Source organism: Mya arenaria, chromosome 5, assembly GCF_026914265.1.
Source record: "Mya arenaria isolate MELC-2E11 chromosome 5, ASM2691426v1".
Lineage (NCBI taxonomy): Eukaryota > Metazoa > Mollusca > Bivalvia > Myida > Myidae > Mya > Mya arenaria.
In genome coordinates, this window is record NC_069126.1 from 23704739 (window position 1) to 23717958 (window position 13220).

Here is a 13220-nt window from a genome sequence, read left to right on the forward strand (position 1 = left end):
AGTATCACGTGATGTTTTCAATGTACATTGTATTAATGTAAAAATACCAAAATATCCATCTCTGTTTTCTATTTTATTCTTGACTTTACCGGTATGGGTTGGCACCCCACTTAAATCAAAGTATTGATTAATACTTTAATATTCTTCTGCAATTTCGATATCATAGAGAAAAAAATAGTGATAATAAGTGATTTCAGATGCAATATCGGGATTGGCGATTCTTTAAAGAATATCCTTTTTTATGAATAGAAATAGTATGGACAATCATTGGCCATTAAAAGTGACACTCTTATTCAATATCAATGCATACACATGTACAGCAGACATATATTTTGACTGATGAACCTTTAACTAATTACTTAATAATACCTTTATGGGAAATATTAATTACTGATAACAACATTGTAACCGTGTATATAATAGCTGAAAACGCAAAAATATTAAATGATTGGTGAATGCTGATTTCTGTGATCTACTATGATCTTAAATGGTAGAAATACTGTGTTTTATGCACATTTCTTTTATATTAAAATAGGTATCCTTTATAAGAACCATTGTTTTCGACATTTATTTATCCTTTCTGGAATAATAAAACAACAGTATTAATTGTGGTAAATCTTATGTGGGAGTAAGAGTGCGTCTTTGACAAATTGCTTAACGGTTAAGTTATTATTACGTGTATGTTGGACAGCTTGTAGGCGTAAGGCTTTATTGTCAGTTTTCTAATCTTTACTTGACTGTTCTTGCGTGGGTTCGCACCTCACGAAAACTTGACTATTTTTATCCGTTTAGTTATTTTTTGCGGGTTCGATATTATCAGATGTATTACCGGCAAAAAAACGTTGCCAAAACATGAGCGAGCCACTTTAATGCACCAGTCAATTATAACCACGCCCCCCGATTCTGCAGGTCCGGGGATATATCGGGGATAGCGGAGGAAATGGGTCGTGTTTTTACCTTCTAGGTGGCCCCGCAGTGCCGAGTGAATGCGGTGGTTTTGTATTCGCGCTGAAAATAGCGGGGAATGGGCCTTACCTTGGATGTCCAGGGTGTGCAGGGACATTTGGCTGTTTTTAACAGCAGTTTGTACCGCAGGGCGGGGATTTAACATGGCATTGGCTGTACCGAAAGTCAAAGTCTCCACTATTACCCGGAACTGGGGTCCGTGGTTACAATTGACTGGTGCATAACGCAGTCGTACAATGATACAACAACACGCATTTAACAGAGTCTGAATACTTTCGTTAATTTTCACATTTGGCCCTTTAACAAATGAGATTTTACTTTACTTTTCAGTGTTCATAAACTCGCAAGAACCATTCCAATGAATGACACAAACCCTACGTCTGTCCTGAGCGGTGGGACGTCCGTCTACGGTTCGATAGCCGGGGCGTTGGACCTCTATTCGCCGCCAGTTCTTATCGCTATTGGAGTCACGTGTAACGTCCTCGTGATCTGCGTGATGCGACTGCCTTATTTTAAGCACGTGTCCACGTCGTTATACATGTGCACAAACGCCGTGGTGGACAACGCCAGCCTTCTCGTGGCCTTCCCGCCGCACTGGATTCACGTCAATTTCCCGCGCTTAATTTTCAGGGGAGAGCACGCCCACTTTCTGTGTAAGCTGTTCAACTTTGTTGGATGGGGGACCAGCAACCTTGGGATTGTCCTCACCGCCGCCATGACGGTGGAGCGAGCCATCGCCGTCACGTTTCCACTTCACGCATCTGCTCTTTGCACAAAAAGGAGAGCGAAATACGCCACTGTCGCTCTACTGATATTTATATCTATAAAAGACGCCCACTTCCTGTTAAAGTCAACAATGGCGCCTCTTGAGTTTGAGACCCAGCTTTGTGTGATCGATACGTCGGACCCATACGTCAGATATTACGCGAAAACCGTATGGCCAATAATTCAACACGTATTCTTATTTGTCACATTTGCTTTCATCATTGTCAGCAACGTTATGATCATCAAACAAACACACTCGATTACAAGTCTAAGTACATCACTAAGAACTTCTTACAGACAGAATGGAAACGGAAACCAGCTTACCAACCCAGCACGGTCGAATCAAATGAAAACGCTGACCATCATGCTGTTGATTGATTCTCTATCAGTCATGGTCTGCACTTTACCCCTTACACTACTGCATTTAATCAACCCGCAGTTTAGCGACCCGGAAATAGGTAACATGCTGTTCTCCATCGGATTTTTTCTTGTGTATGTGAACCGGTGCGGGAACTTCTTCCTATATTGTATGAGTGGTCAGCGGTTTCGCACAGCACTTCGGCTGCTAGTGTGTGGGGGTGCGAGAAATCTACCCGGGGGTCAGGCCTTTTTCGTCACTCAAGCCTCCCGTTCCGCTGGTCTGGTCTTGTCGGCATCAGACCTCAACAGTGGTCAGAATTCATAGATAAGTTATAACCGAGTATAAGGATGGTCTAGGGATATATATGCCCGCCTGGTCCGGGGCAGCCCGGCCCCGGTATGAGCCCTTAGTCTCGGTCGGCCGGGCTTGAGACCGGGACCCGAAGATGGACGGGTCAAAAGGTTCGGTTGTTGACGGATTAGGATGGCATAGGACTACTCTTTTGTTATTTTAAGAGAATAAAATGTGCATGCACTTGCAAGTGAATAACTATAACTAATAAAATAACTAGTATTTTAAACCATAGGAGACAATTGTCTTTGTAACTTGAATTGTCCGGTTATAATGCACCAGTCAGTTGTAACCACGGCCCCCTCAGGTCCGGGGAATAGCGGGGACTTTGACTTTCGGTCCAGCAAAGCCCGGGTAAAAACCCGCCCTGCGGGCACGAACTGCTGGTTAAATTCCCACCAAATGCCCGCGCACCCCAGGGCCTTAGGTTAGGCCCACTCCCCGATATATTTGGCGTGAAGACAAAACCGCCGCATTCACCCAGCACCGCGGGGCCACCCGAAAGGTAAAAACACAGCCCATTACCCCAGCTACCCCCGGTATACCACCGGACCTTGAGGGTCGTGGTAACAATTGACTGGTGCAAAACAACAACACATTGTTGTCAATGTTGACAAGTACAGAACAAATCAGTATGTTGTAACACGATTGGAGTTATTTAGCATTTTAGCCGAATAAAATGAAACGTATACTTACGAAGTTCTTATTTTGTTATATGTGCATGTTTTATTAATCGAGATATTCACTAAGAGTGTCTTGCAACAACCATGGCATTAAAACGAAAGGTTTGAAATGCTGAGTATATAAGATAATATGTAAACATGAAAAACGGACAAACATGTTTTACTTCAGAATAAGTTACAGTATTAAGATTGAACTTGAATCATTGGCAATAATGATGCTAGTGGTGGTGGTTGTGGCGGCGGCAGTTGTTGTGGTGGTGATGATGATGATTATGTTGCTGCTACTCCTCCTGCTACTGCAACTCCTGCTGCTTCTCCTGGTGCTGCTGATGATGCTACTACTGCTGATGATGGTGTTGGTGATGATGATGCTAGTGGTGGTGGTTGTGGCGGCGGCAGTTGTTGTGGTGGTGATGATGATGATGATTATGTTGCTGCTACTCCTCCTGCTACTGCAACTCCTGCTGCTCCTCCTGGTGCTGCTGATGCTGCTACTACTGCTGATGATGGTGATGATGATGGTGTTGGTGATGATGATGAGTATGATGATGATGAGTATGATGATGATGAGTATGATGATGATGATGAGGAGGAGGAGGAGGATGGTGGTGGTGGTGATGATGATGGTGATGATGGTGCTGCTGCTGCTGTTGCTGCTGCTGATAATGATGATGATGATGATGATGATGATGATGATGATGATGATGATGATGATGATGATGATGATGATGATGATCTTTCTTGGAACATTTTTTTTCACAAATATAGCTATTTGTGCAATATCCTGTAACCGTTAAAACACTGAAAATACGCAGGCTCTTTTGGTTTCGAATTTTTCGCAAATATTAGTTTAACAGGTAATTCTAAATAATAATATAACACACATTTAAGCACTGCTGTTTTCCCTAAATGCTTACTTCATTTTATATCATTTTATATAAGTTAAATTATAGAAACTCGTATCGATTGGTAACGGTAGTATAATAATTAATTCAGGAAGTAACGTTGAAATTAAACGTCAAACGTTTGCCTATAACGTTTATCATAAATCGTTAACCAATCGCAACACCTCATATGAAGCCCCTAGGGTCTGATCTCGCCGCTTTGTTGTTGTAATTGATAATTTGTAAATATGTACACACTTTAAACAATCTGATAACGTGGATAACAAATTTATTCTAAATATTATTGTATCGATACAAGCTGGCATAATACTTTCCTTGGAGTAGAAAACTATTTCTGTGGCTTAAAAAGTGATATTTATTTTGTAAGTGGAAGGAAATCCCAGACAAATGCGGATATTAAGATGCGTAGCTGTTATTTTTCTTTGGAACTTAATACTACACACAGGTTAGTTTTTTACATATTTTTTTTTTAAATATTGTATCTACAAGGTTAAGGCACTGAGGCTAATAAAAAGGAATTGGGCATTAAGGGGCACACTTTAGGTTGATGCAAACAGCTTTTTTTTACATTTTAATGCAGTATAGATTTTAACTCATTAATGAATAGCTACGTGGGCACAAATTCCCCTGTTAAAAGCGCCAAATCATCGCTAATGATTGTTTAATCTAACCCTAAATCATACGCATTTTCTTGTTTTTTAATCAAAGTGAAATTAATTAAATAAGATACTGATTTATTAGAATAAAAAAATACATCAACCTATATGATGCGCCTTTAAATCGTTTAATGTATATTTGTAAGTGGATATAGTTTTCCATTTAAAATGTAGTTCTTTTTTATCAATTTTGCCGATTCCCTTTGGGATGATTTAATAAGTTTAGGACGAATGGCAGTTTAAATACATATTTACATATTAAAATTAGGAATTTTTTTATAAAAATGTTTATTATATGTATTGTGTAACTGAAAGTGTATTAATAGTGTTGAAAACATGTTGTTTATTTATATAATATGTTATGTTTGCCTTGCAGCCTGCAATGAAGTCAACTACAAACTTATTTCGGACAGGAAGCAGTGGGCGGACGCGGACAAAGACTGCCGCTCACGTGATGGGACGTTGGTGGTTCTGGATACGCATGATCGCGTAATGGCGATCCAGGCCGCTGGGGTGCTAGAAACCGGACGTCCGGTGTGGACGACCGCCTACCGCCAGCATTCGCCCTGGGTTTGGGTGGAAGGTGAGTAAAGTGCGAGATCAATATAAAGATTAGAAATACAAATAACTGTGTAAAAATATTTTAATATAAAGACTACTAGTATCAAACTATTTTTGAGCAATCTCAAGATATAGCAGGATCGGTATATCAGATCAGGCGAAGCTCACTATTTTTTTATAGGTAAAATACTTGCAATTTTCTTCTCTTCAGAGTTTTGAGACATTTACAAGAAACAATAATAAATATGATCCCAATCAATTGACCGAATGGACCGTCTGTAGGAAAACGTGATGCCTGTGGTGAACAACCCGTAACAATGTTGAATTCAAGTTTAAGACATTTTGAAAGTACATCGCCATTTTGTTATATACAATGTAGATTAAGAACATTAAAATAAAGCTAATGAATGAAAGATAGGTTCATAGACAAAGACTTTTATATATCTGTTTGGTGTATTGTGCAGGTTGTTTCTCGGCGCCATTCCTCACAAAGACCGACGGGACGCGGCTCGCGGGGAACCAAGCCGCCGAGTGTTCCGCCGCCTGCAGGGACTTTAACTACGCCGCCGTTAAGGTGCATATTTACTCCTCTTAGATACTTCAGTGTGTATGACACATGTATGGCGCTTAAAGTCCTTGTTAACGGATCAGGGTTTTTTATGCTACGCATCCCCTGTTTATTGCCCAGTTATCACAACACTCACCCCCGGTGCCAAATGTCCTCTGTGTTGTTGTTGTTCATATGAGTTTATCAATGTCTGCCCGCGCATATTGGTTCCATTATGACATGACCCAGCAATGACGCCATCATAACTTAAATTATGTTCAAATGCCATAAGTGGCATAAGAAAGAATTGACTGCAATTCCCACTCTACTACAGGCATTAGAATTCTTGGAAAAACAGAGTGAGATACATGGGATCCGGGTGCGATATCTCTTTTTGTTACCTAACTTGCACTTGCGGCGGTGTAAGGCACTTATACACCAGACACAATTTGCCTGTGTTTATCCAGTACTGAGCACACCATTTTCGAAGTACTGCCCTTTTAAAACCAAGCGCTAAACAAGGGAGATACTGACACCATATGCTAACGTCTTTCGGTTTGAGGCGGCCGGGCTATGAACCCAAGACCTTCCGCATCCGATACAAACGCTCTTCCACGGGGCGATAAGCAGTGTATTGTTTGTTGGCTAATTGTGATTTATGGCCGTATTCAAAGAAAATGGGCTGCATCGGATAGGCCTTGACAGATTTCCATTTTTAATCGGAGATCGGAGATCTGATCAATGATAGGGGCAATAAAGATCAGAACCAATAAATATGTGCAATATCTTGGATAGTGTTTGATATTATATAACTACCAATTTCTTTAAATGCTGGTCGGTGTTTACGCAATTTCAAAAATATTTAACTGGCCGGTTGAATAAATGGATTTAAACCATTTGTTATACTATGCTACGTACTCAGCTAAGGGTAAAGGGCAAGCTTGTATTATGGGAAAACAAGGACAAGTCTGGTAACAAAATAAAAGTTAAAAGTTCTAGTGTTTATAAAATTAGATGTTAACAAAATTGTTCAAGCTCCCTCTAATACAGAAACGTTACCCGCTTACCTCCCCTGCAGGGTCACATGTGTTTCTGCCTCGAGGACATGCGAGAGTTGCAGCCCCTAGACGCCCGGGAGTGCGGTGTCCGCTGCCCAGGGTCTGCCGGCGAGTGGTGCGGGGGTGACCGTGGAGCCGTGTCCGTTTATAGCCTTGGAGGAGTGAACGGATATAAGGGTAAGGGAGATCACTCGTGGATGGTATTGGGAGTACATGATTTTGAGTTAACTCCATTAATAGCTGAGTACACAAATATTGCATTAAATTTTAAAGTTATAACCGCCGTCAATAATACGATTTGCAAAATACATTAAATTGGTTTCAGCCACAGGAATTTTGATATCGCTCTGTATTTGTGGCGTGTGTGTTTGTGTGAATGTGTTTTCCCTCGGAACCTTACTTATATAAAGGGATTTAGAAATAGCATACGGACCCATGTATTTACAAACCATTGTTAATTTTCAGAATCGGAGAGGAAAGAAGATGATGTAGAGTTGCAACAATCAGTTCACGGTAATATATCAAAGCTGGAACTTATATTTTTATGTTATTACACAAAAGGATTAGTGTACCGTCCGGATTATTAAAACAAATGCACATTAATATAAAAAACAACCGAAACACGCCATTTATAAAAAGGTAATAACTACATCAACCACAGCTTGAGTTTCTTTGCAATAATTTAGTTTAAATTGATTAAATTACAACTAACTATTGTAATACTTTTATGTATATTCCTGTGTTTTCTTATATCTGCTATCGTTGGCAGAGGCATTTAATATTCTTTAAAGGGGCATTCTACTTATTACCCTAATATACTTAAAGTTGTACAGGTGTATTTGTATCCATATTGCAGAGGTGAGTCGGTCTGATTGGAAGAACTGTGTGTACATACTGAAGCACGATACGCCCGTTTGGATATCCTCAGACTGTCGCAAGGCCCGACCATTCCTCTGCAAAATATGTAAGTACTCGTAACACTGTTTGTTTATTATTGGAACAGTCTTTTTCTATAACTGTATTAGCAACATCATTATCAACATCATCATCAACAACAACAGCAACAACAATAACAACAACAACAACAACAATATCACCAAAAATATCAACAACACCCACCACGATAATGACATTCACGTGTATAACGTAACAAACAAGAATAAAAAAATAGTTTCACGTTGAGGGGCATAAATGTGACCATAAAATTTCTTCTTCCTAATAAGCAATTATAATGTAAACTTGTCGAAATATTCAAGGAAATGTCACGGATAGTATGATTAATGATTGAAGCCATATAAAACACGCACAATCTTTATATTTAAACACAGACGAAAACATATAAATAACAATTACTTTTGATTGATAAAATTTCACTAGAATACAATCACAGAGTGTGTATACCCCGTGATAAATTACGTCATATATGCTACGTCGGAAGGCAACATTTTACATCAAATGAAGACTAAAATCAAAGATAACTTTTCTTATACTACACCATTTTAAATAAAACGAAGGGCAGTCTACGCCACTTAAAGAGCTCCGCCTTTGTTTTATTACAGAAGTTTGATTATGTGATTAGTTTCATCAAATACTTCAACAAACCTGTTTCCATAATAATGTTTTGACAGTGCTCCATCAGACGGCCGTATTGCGAAAAGGTTTTTCGAAGTGTTTGAAGAAACTAAACTCGCAATCAAACTCTGGTAAAAGACCGATGGCGGGGCGTAGACTGCGCTATGTTTCATCTAAAGTGGTGAAGAAATAGTGAAGTTATCTTTGTTTTAAGTCTTCATTCGAAGCAAAATATTGCCTTCCGACGTAGCATTTATGACGCAATTTATCTCGTGGTATACACACACTGAATCATATCGCTACCATACCACAAACTATTTAAACTAATTTGCAGACCGTGAAGAGGGTTCGGTGATCGAATACAAGAGTCCCCGGCGGAAGACGGGCTCCTGGTTGGAATCACGTGACCTATGCCGCGCGGAGGGTGGCACTCTGGCCGACCTACATGTGAACAACATGGAGGCCGTGCTGGCACTTCCGGACCACAGCGAGTTCTGGGTTGGGCTTTACCGAAACACTTCTTGGACGTGGCAAACAGGTTCGTTATCATGGACAATGGCAAAAATATCCATAATGAAAATGCGAGTTAATGCAAAATGAAAACACCATTATCTTGTTTTTTTCGGGGAGTTTCTGTGAAAACGATAAAGTTTAGTTATCATTTGCTGGTTGAATTGCAACATACAAAATATAATTGTATTTGTTATAGTTGGTTGTCAGCAAACTTCAGTCTCAGTGTTAATAGGCCCCAAATTGTGTACTCACAGAACTACAATGATTGAAGAGCATACATACGATGCGTCATAGATCATAATGGAAGTGATAAGATTTGACTTCTTTGTACTTTCTCAAATACATGCTTATTTAAATCCTCCCCCCAAACTTCAGATCCGGTGTTGGAATTTCCTCAATGGTGTACTGCAGTGACTGAAGATAAACTCGGAGAGCTTCACTTTAACACGGAGTCTTGCAGCATACCACATGATTACATCTGCCAAATACGTAAAAACGATTTAATTTAAACTTGTTAAAGAAGTTATTACATTATTATATCAATCCCTCTCGTTTGCACAATGCTACGCAGGAGTGTAGTACAATGTATTGCGTTGTGGTGGATACTGGAGTAACTGGAGAGGCCGACATGTCCGTCATGCCAAACTCATGTGTGCACTGACCGGGACTCGAACTCGCCTTGTTGAGGAGCGAGTGCGCCATTCACTGCGCCAACAAATTAATTTGCCTGAATTTAAAAGTGTTATATATGAATAACTAAATTAAATAGCAAAAGCAGTCACTTTTTATAGAAATTCTTATTTTTATATCTTATTATTTTCAGCTGTCCCGGTTGCAACTCAAAAACGTAAGTGTTGCTCATATTGATATTGGAATTTATAGAACACCAGGCATAGTTATGGGGACGTTAATGAAACATCTATATATGATTAATCGATTCACATGATAAAGTATACTCTGTCGGAGTTTACTGGCAAATATATAACAGTTACTGTACCCAAAACCCGAGTTATTGCAATGATACACGAGCACTTTAGCGCTTTATCGCTCATGTATACTTTTAATCTCGAGGTAAGTGGGTGACTTTACTGTTTGGTACCATGATATCAATGGCAATGTTCAATAACTAGCGTATGTATAAATTAATAGCTTTGTAATGTATCCGTACGATAGTTATTGCACGGTAAAGCTTCGCCTACGTGTTTCCGTTCCAATATGGAAGTCTATGTTTAAACGAAGACAAGAAACTCTAGTAAAACAATTGTTTAAGCCTTCCTCACTTCCGAACTCAACCTCTGCACGCAGAGTGCTGGTACTCAAATACAACGACGCCATTACGTAACGTTCTGGAAAAAACACACGCTACTATTAGTTGTTTATAATCTTCTTAGGTATATAAGTAAGTCAATTTTTCACTCGTTATATATGCCGTTATGAAACCAAACGGTTTCAAATGTTGTTACACGTCATTTTATCGGTTCCTTTCTACGAAATGTTTACATTAACTATGTCTTTGCTACATACTGGAAAATTTATTCCATTAACTTTGACATTAAATGGTGGGGGTATTTCAAATACATTTGGTGGTTCTTTGAATGAACGTATGTTTTGTTTATGCATTTATTTCACATTTTTCAAACTATAAATGTCGCCTAGTTATATTTCAGAATATAAACGTACAGGTCTGGAACCAAGCGTCCATGATAACGGAAATGTGATTAATTTATAATCGATTGTTTATTGTGATGATTGACCAATGATTGATTATACTCCATTTATAAAAAAATAAAAAAATAACAAAACACATGAACATCTATACACTTAATTACCTGACATCTCTCCTCTCTCCCCCAGACTCCCCAATGGTAGCGTACCTAGTTACGGGCAGCGTGGTCTGGGTGTTAGCCATAGCAACGGGTGTGTTCGTCTTCTACATGGTCCGCAGGAAGTACGTGCTTACTAAGGTTACTTGAACGACGTTATATCGCGAGAAACTTTCGATACTGGGACATTTATAAATGGATTTCCCTGTCTAGGACTAAGTCAGGCAGCAAAACTTATATTACGTCATCGACGAAACTGTTGAGTGTGACAACTGTTCAAGAAAATAGCAAATAACATTCAACAGTTATTTCCCTTTTTATGACTATTTCAGTACGAACACAAATATTCTAAATTCTTAATATTTTATTGAAAAAACAAAATTGGGTCTGTTATATACCTATGAATAAGACTGGTAGTTCTAATTAACAACTTTACGTTTTAAGGACATTCAATATTGGTATAGATTTTGTTAGTCTCGTTATTCTATTTAACAATAATAACTCTCTGGATTTAACTAAAGGCTATTGTTTCTGTTAATAGAGGCTGTTGTAAACGGTCGAGCGGCGGTCAGACACGGACCAGCTACCTTGACTTAGACGAAAGCGCCATGACGAGCAGAAATGCCAGAACGCGCCCGCCGCGCCCACTTTCACACTCTTACGTCAACAGTGACGTCAGTAACGCACCGTCATGCTCACAGCAACGGTTTGACAGCTCAGACCCGCCACTGAAATCAAAGGGTGGCTCTGAACAGGAGGATCAGTCTTACCGTAGCACCGGAAATGAATACGCGAGCGTCTGTATGTCCAAAATAGCGCAGAGGGACAATGATTTCTCACCGATGTCGGACGACGACGGGGCCTGTAACTCTGGGTACACCAATCGCGGGTCCACGAGCACTGAAGGTGATTATGACGTAGTTTGGGACTCCGTTAAGTTTGGGAAGCATCTAAACGCCGCTCTCGGGCGCTCAGACCGTGATTCACTGTCGTCTGACAACATTTATACGGAAATTGATAGGGTGACAAAGATTGACATTCCCTCCGATGATTTTGAGGCCGCGGAGCTGTTTCCGCCGAGTGAAAGGTTTGGCGCAGAAGGTGCTACATCGAAATCTGCTCTCACGCGCACTCGATCTAGGAGCATGTAATCAAACCGTGTACCATTTGAATATACAGAATAAACTCGCTATGTCGAACTCCGTTATCTCGATGTTCCGGTTATGTCGTTTTTTTCTCGAATACTTTTGGTTAAGTTAGTCATATTCTATATTTCGGTTATGTTAAATGATCGTTATCTCGAAGTATTTCCCGGGGTCCCAAAGACTTCGACATAACGCGTCTTGACTGTAGTTATCTTATATTGTTTATTTTAATCATTATATTTAAATTTATTTAATATTTGTAATTAAAGGGTTTTTGTCTTTTTGGAGAATTGTCAATCAGCTGCTATCACACTTTTACAGGTTACGAGTAACTTGTGAAGTGAGTGCTACAGGAAGTGCTTAAAAGTGTGAAGAAATTCTATAACACGCGGATGCAAAGAAACAGAGAAAATGGACACCTTAAATTTGGTGCAGATATCGTGCTGTTTGGCGTTAGAACTATGAAACGAATATTTTTATATTTATTTTGTTCAATTTATTTATTATATTGCAATAAATGTACATGTGTTTTTCATTATAAGTTTTTTAATTATCAGTATTATGGTTTCATTAAACTGCATATATGAATTAGGTGAGCGATCACGGGCGTTCATGGCCCTTTTTGTCTCTTTGTGTAGGATAATCCCTTCAATTATATCGTGTTGCGTTGCATTTGTTTCAATGTACATTATGGACACAATTTGTGGGTTAAAGGGACTACACACAAGATGATATTATTGCAAGAAAAATAAGAATGGGGAAAATGATATCGGTGTGTACAAATGTTTGAATCTTACTTACTGATGTATTACATCGCTAACGACACATGTATCTTTCACACAGTTTTAGCGTATTTTTTCATTCAAAATTTACCTGGTTTGGGGGTTTAACGTGAAACGGGTAAACTTAATGTTCGGGCTGCTGACTTCACGCTGCTGGGCTGCTGACTTCACGCTGCTAGGCTGTCAGTCTGCTGGGCTGCTGACTTCACGCTGCTAGGCTGCCAGTCTGCTGGCTTCACGCTGCTGGGCTGCCAGTCTGCCAACTTCACGAACATGTAAACTCAGTTGAGACAGCGACAAAATATTCTTATACTCATGCTAAGTGATGTAATGCTGGCCTCATACTAGCTCCTATTGACAATTCTAGGCTTTATTTGAGGAAAAGATACATTTGCCGATTTTTGGATCTTGTGTCCATACATAACAACAAGCATATAATATCTTTAGATGCTTATGTTGACTATACTCACAAAATGTTGCAGGCCGAAAGCCATTCCAGCATTATGCTGACCATTGTACTGAGTGCACGAGG

General features: G+C 39.5%; 2 protein-coding genes across 2 annotated transcripts; both read left to right on the top strand.

Annotated features, from left to right (window-relative positions):
• The first annotated feature begins 1324 nt into the window (after nucleotides 1-1324).
• On the top strand, nucleotides 1325-2416 carry LOC128235560 (cysteinyl leukotriene receptor 1-like). The gene has a single exon (XM_052950373.1). It carries the CDS (start codon nucleotides 1325-1327, stop codon nucleotides 2414-2416), a length of 1092 nt encoding a protein of 363 aa, XP_052806333.1.
• Nucleotides 2417-4359: 1943 nt separating this feature from the next.
• LOC128233586 (uncharacterized) lies at nucleotides 4360-12441 on the top strand. Its single transcript, XM_052947325.1, has 12 exons — nucleotides 4360-4476; nucleotides 5064-5270; nucleotides 5713-5822; nucleotides 6874-7030; nucleotides 7319-7366; nucleotides 7710-7817; nucleotides 8760-8963; nucleotides 9314-9427; nucleotides 9762-9785; nucleotides 10793-10886; nucleotides 11303-11667; nucleotides 12228-12441. Exons 1-12 carry the CDS (start codon nucleotides 4419-4421, stop codon nucleotides 12236-12238), a joined length of 1500 nt encoding a protein of 499 aa, XP_052803285.1. The 5' UTR covers nucleotides 4360-4418; the 3' UTR covers nucleotides 12239-12441.
• Nucleotides 12442-13220: the final 779 nt, after the last annotated feature.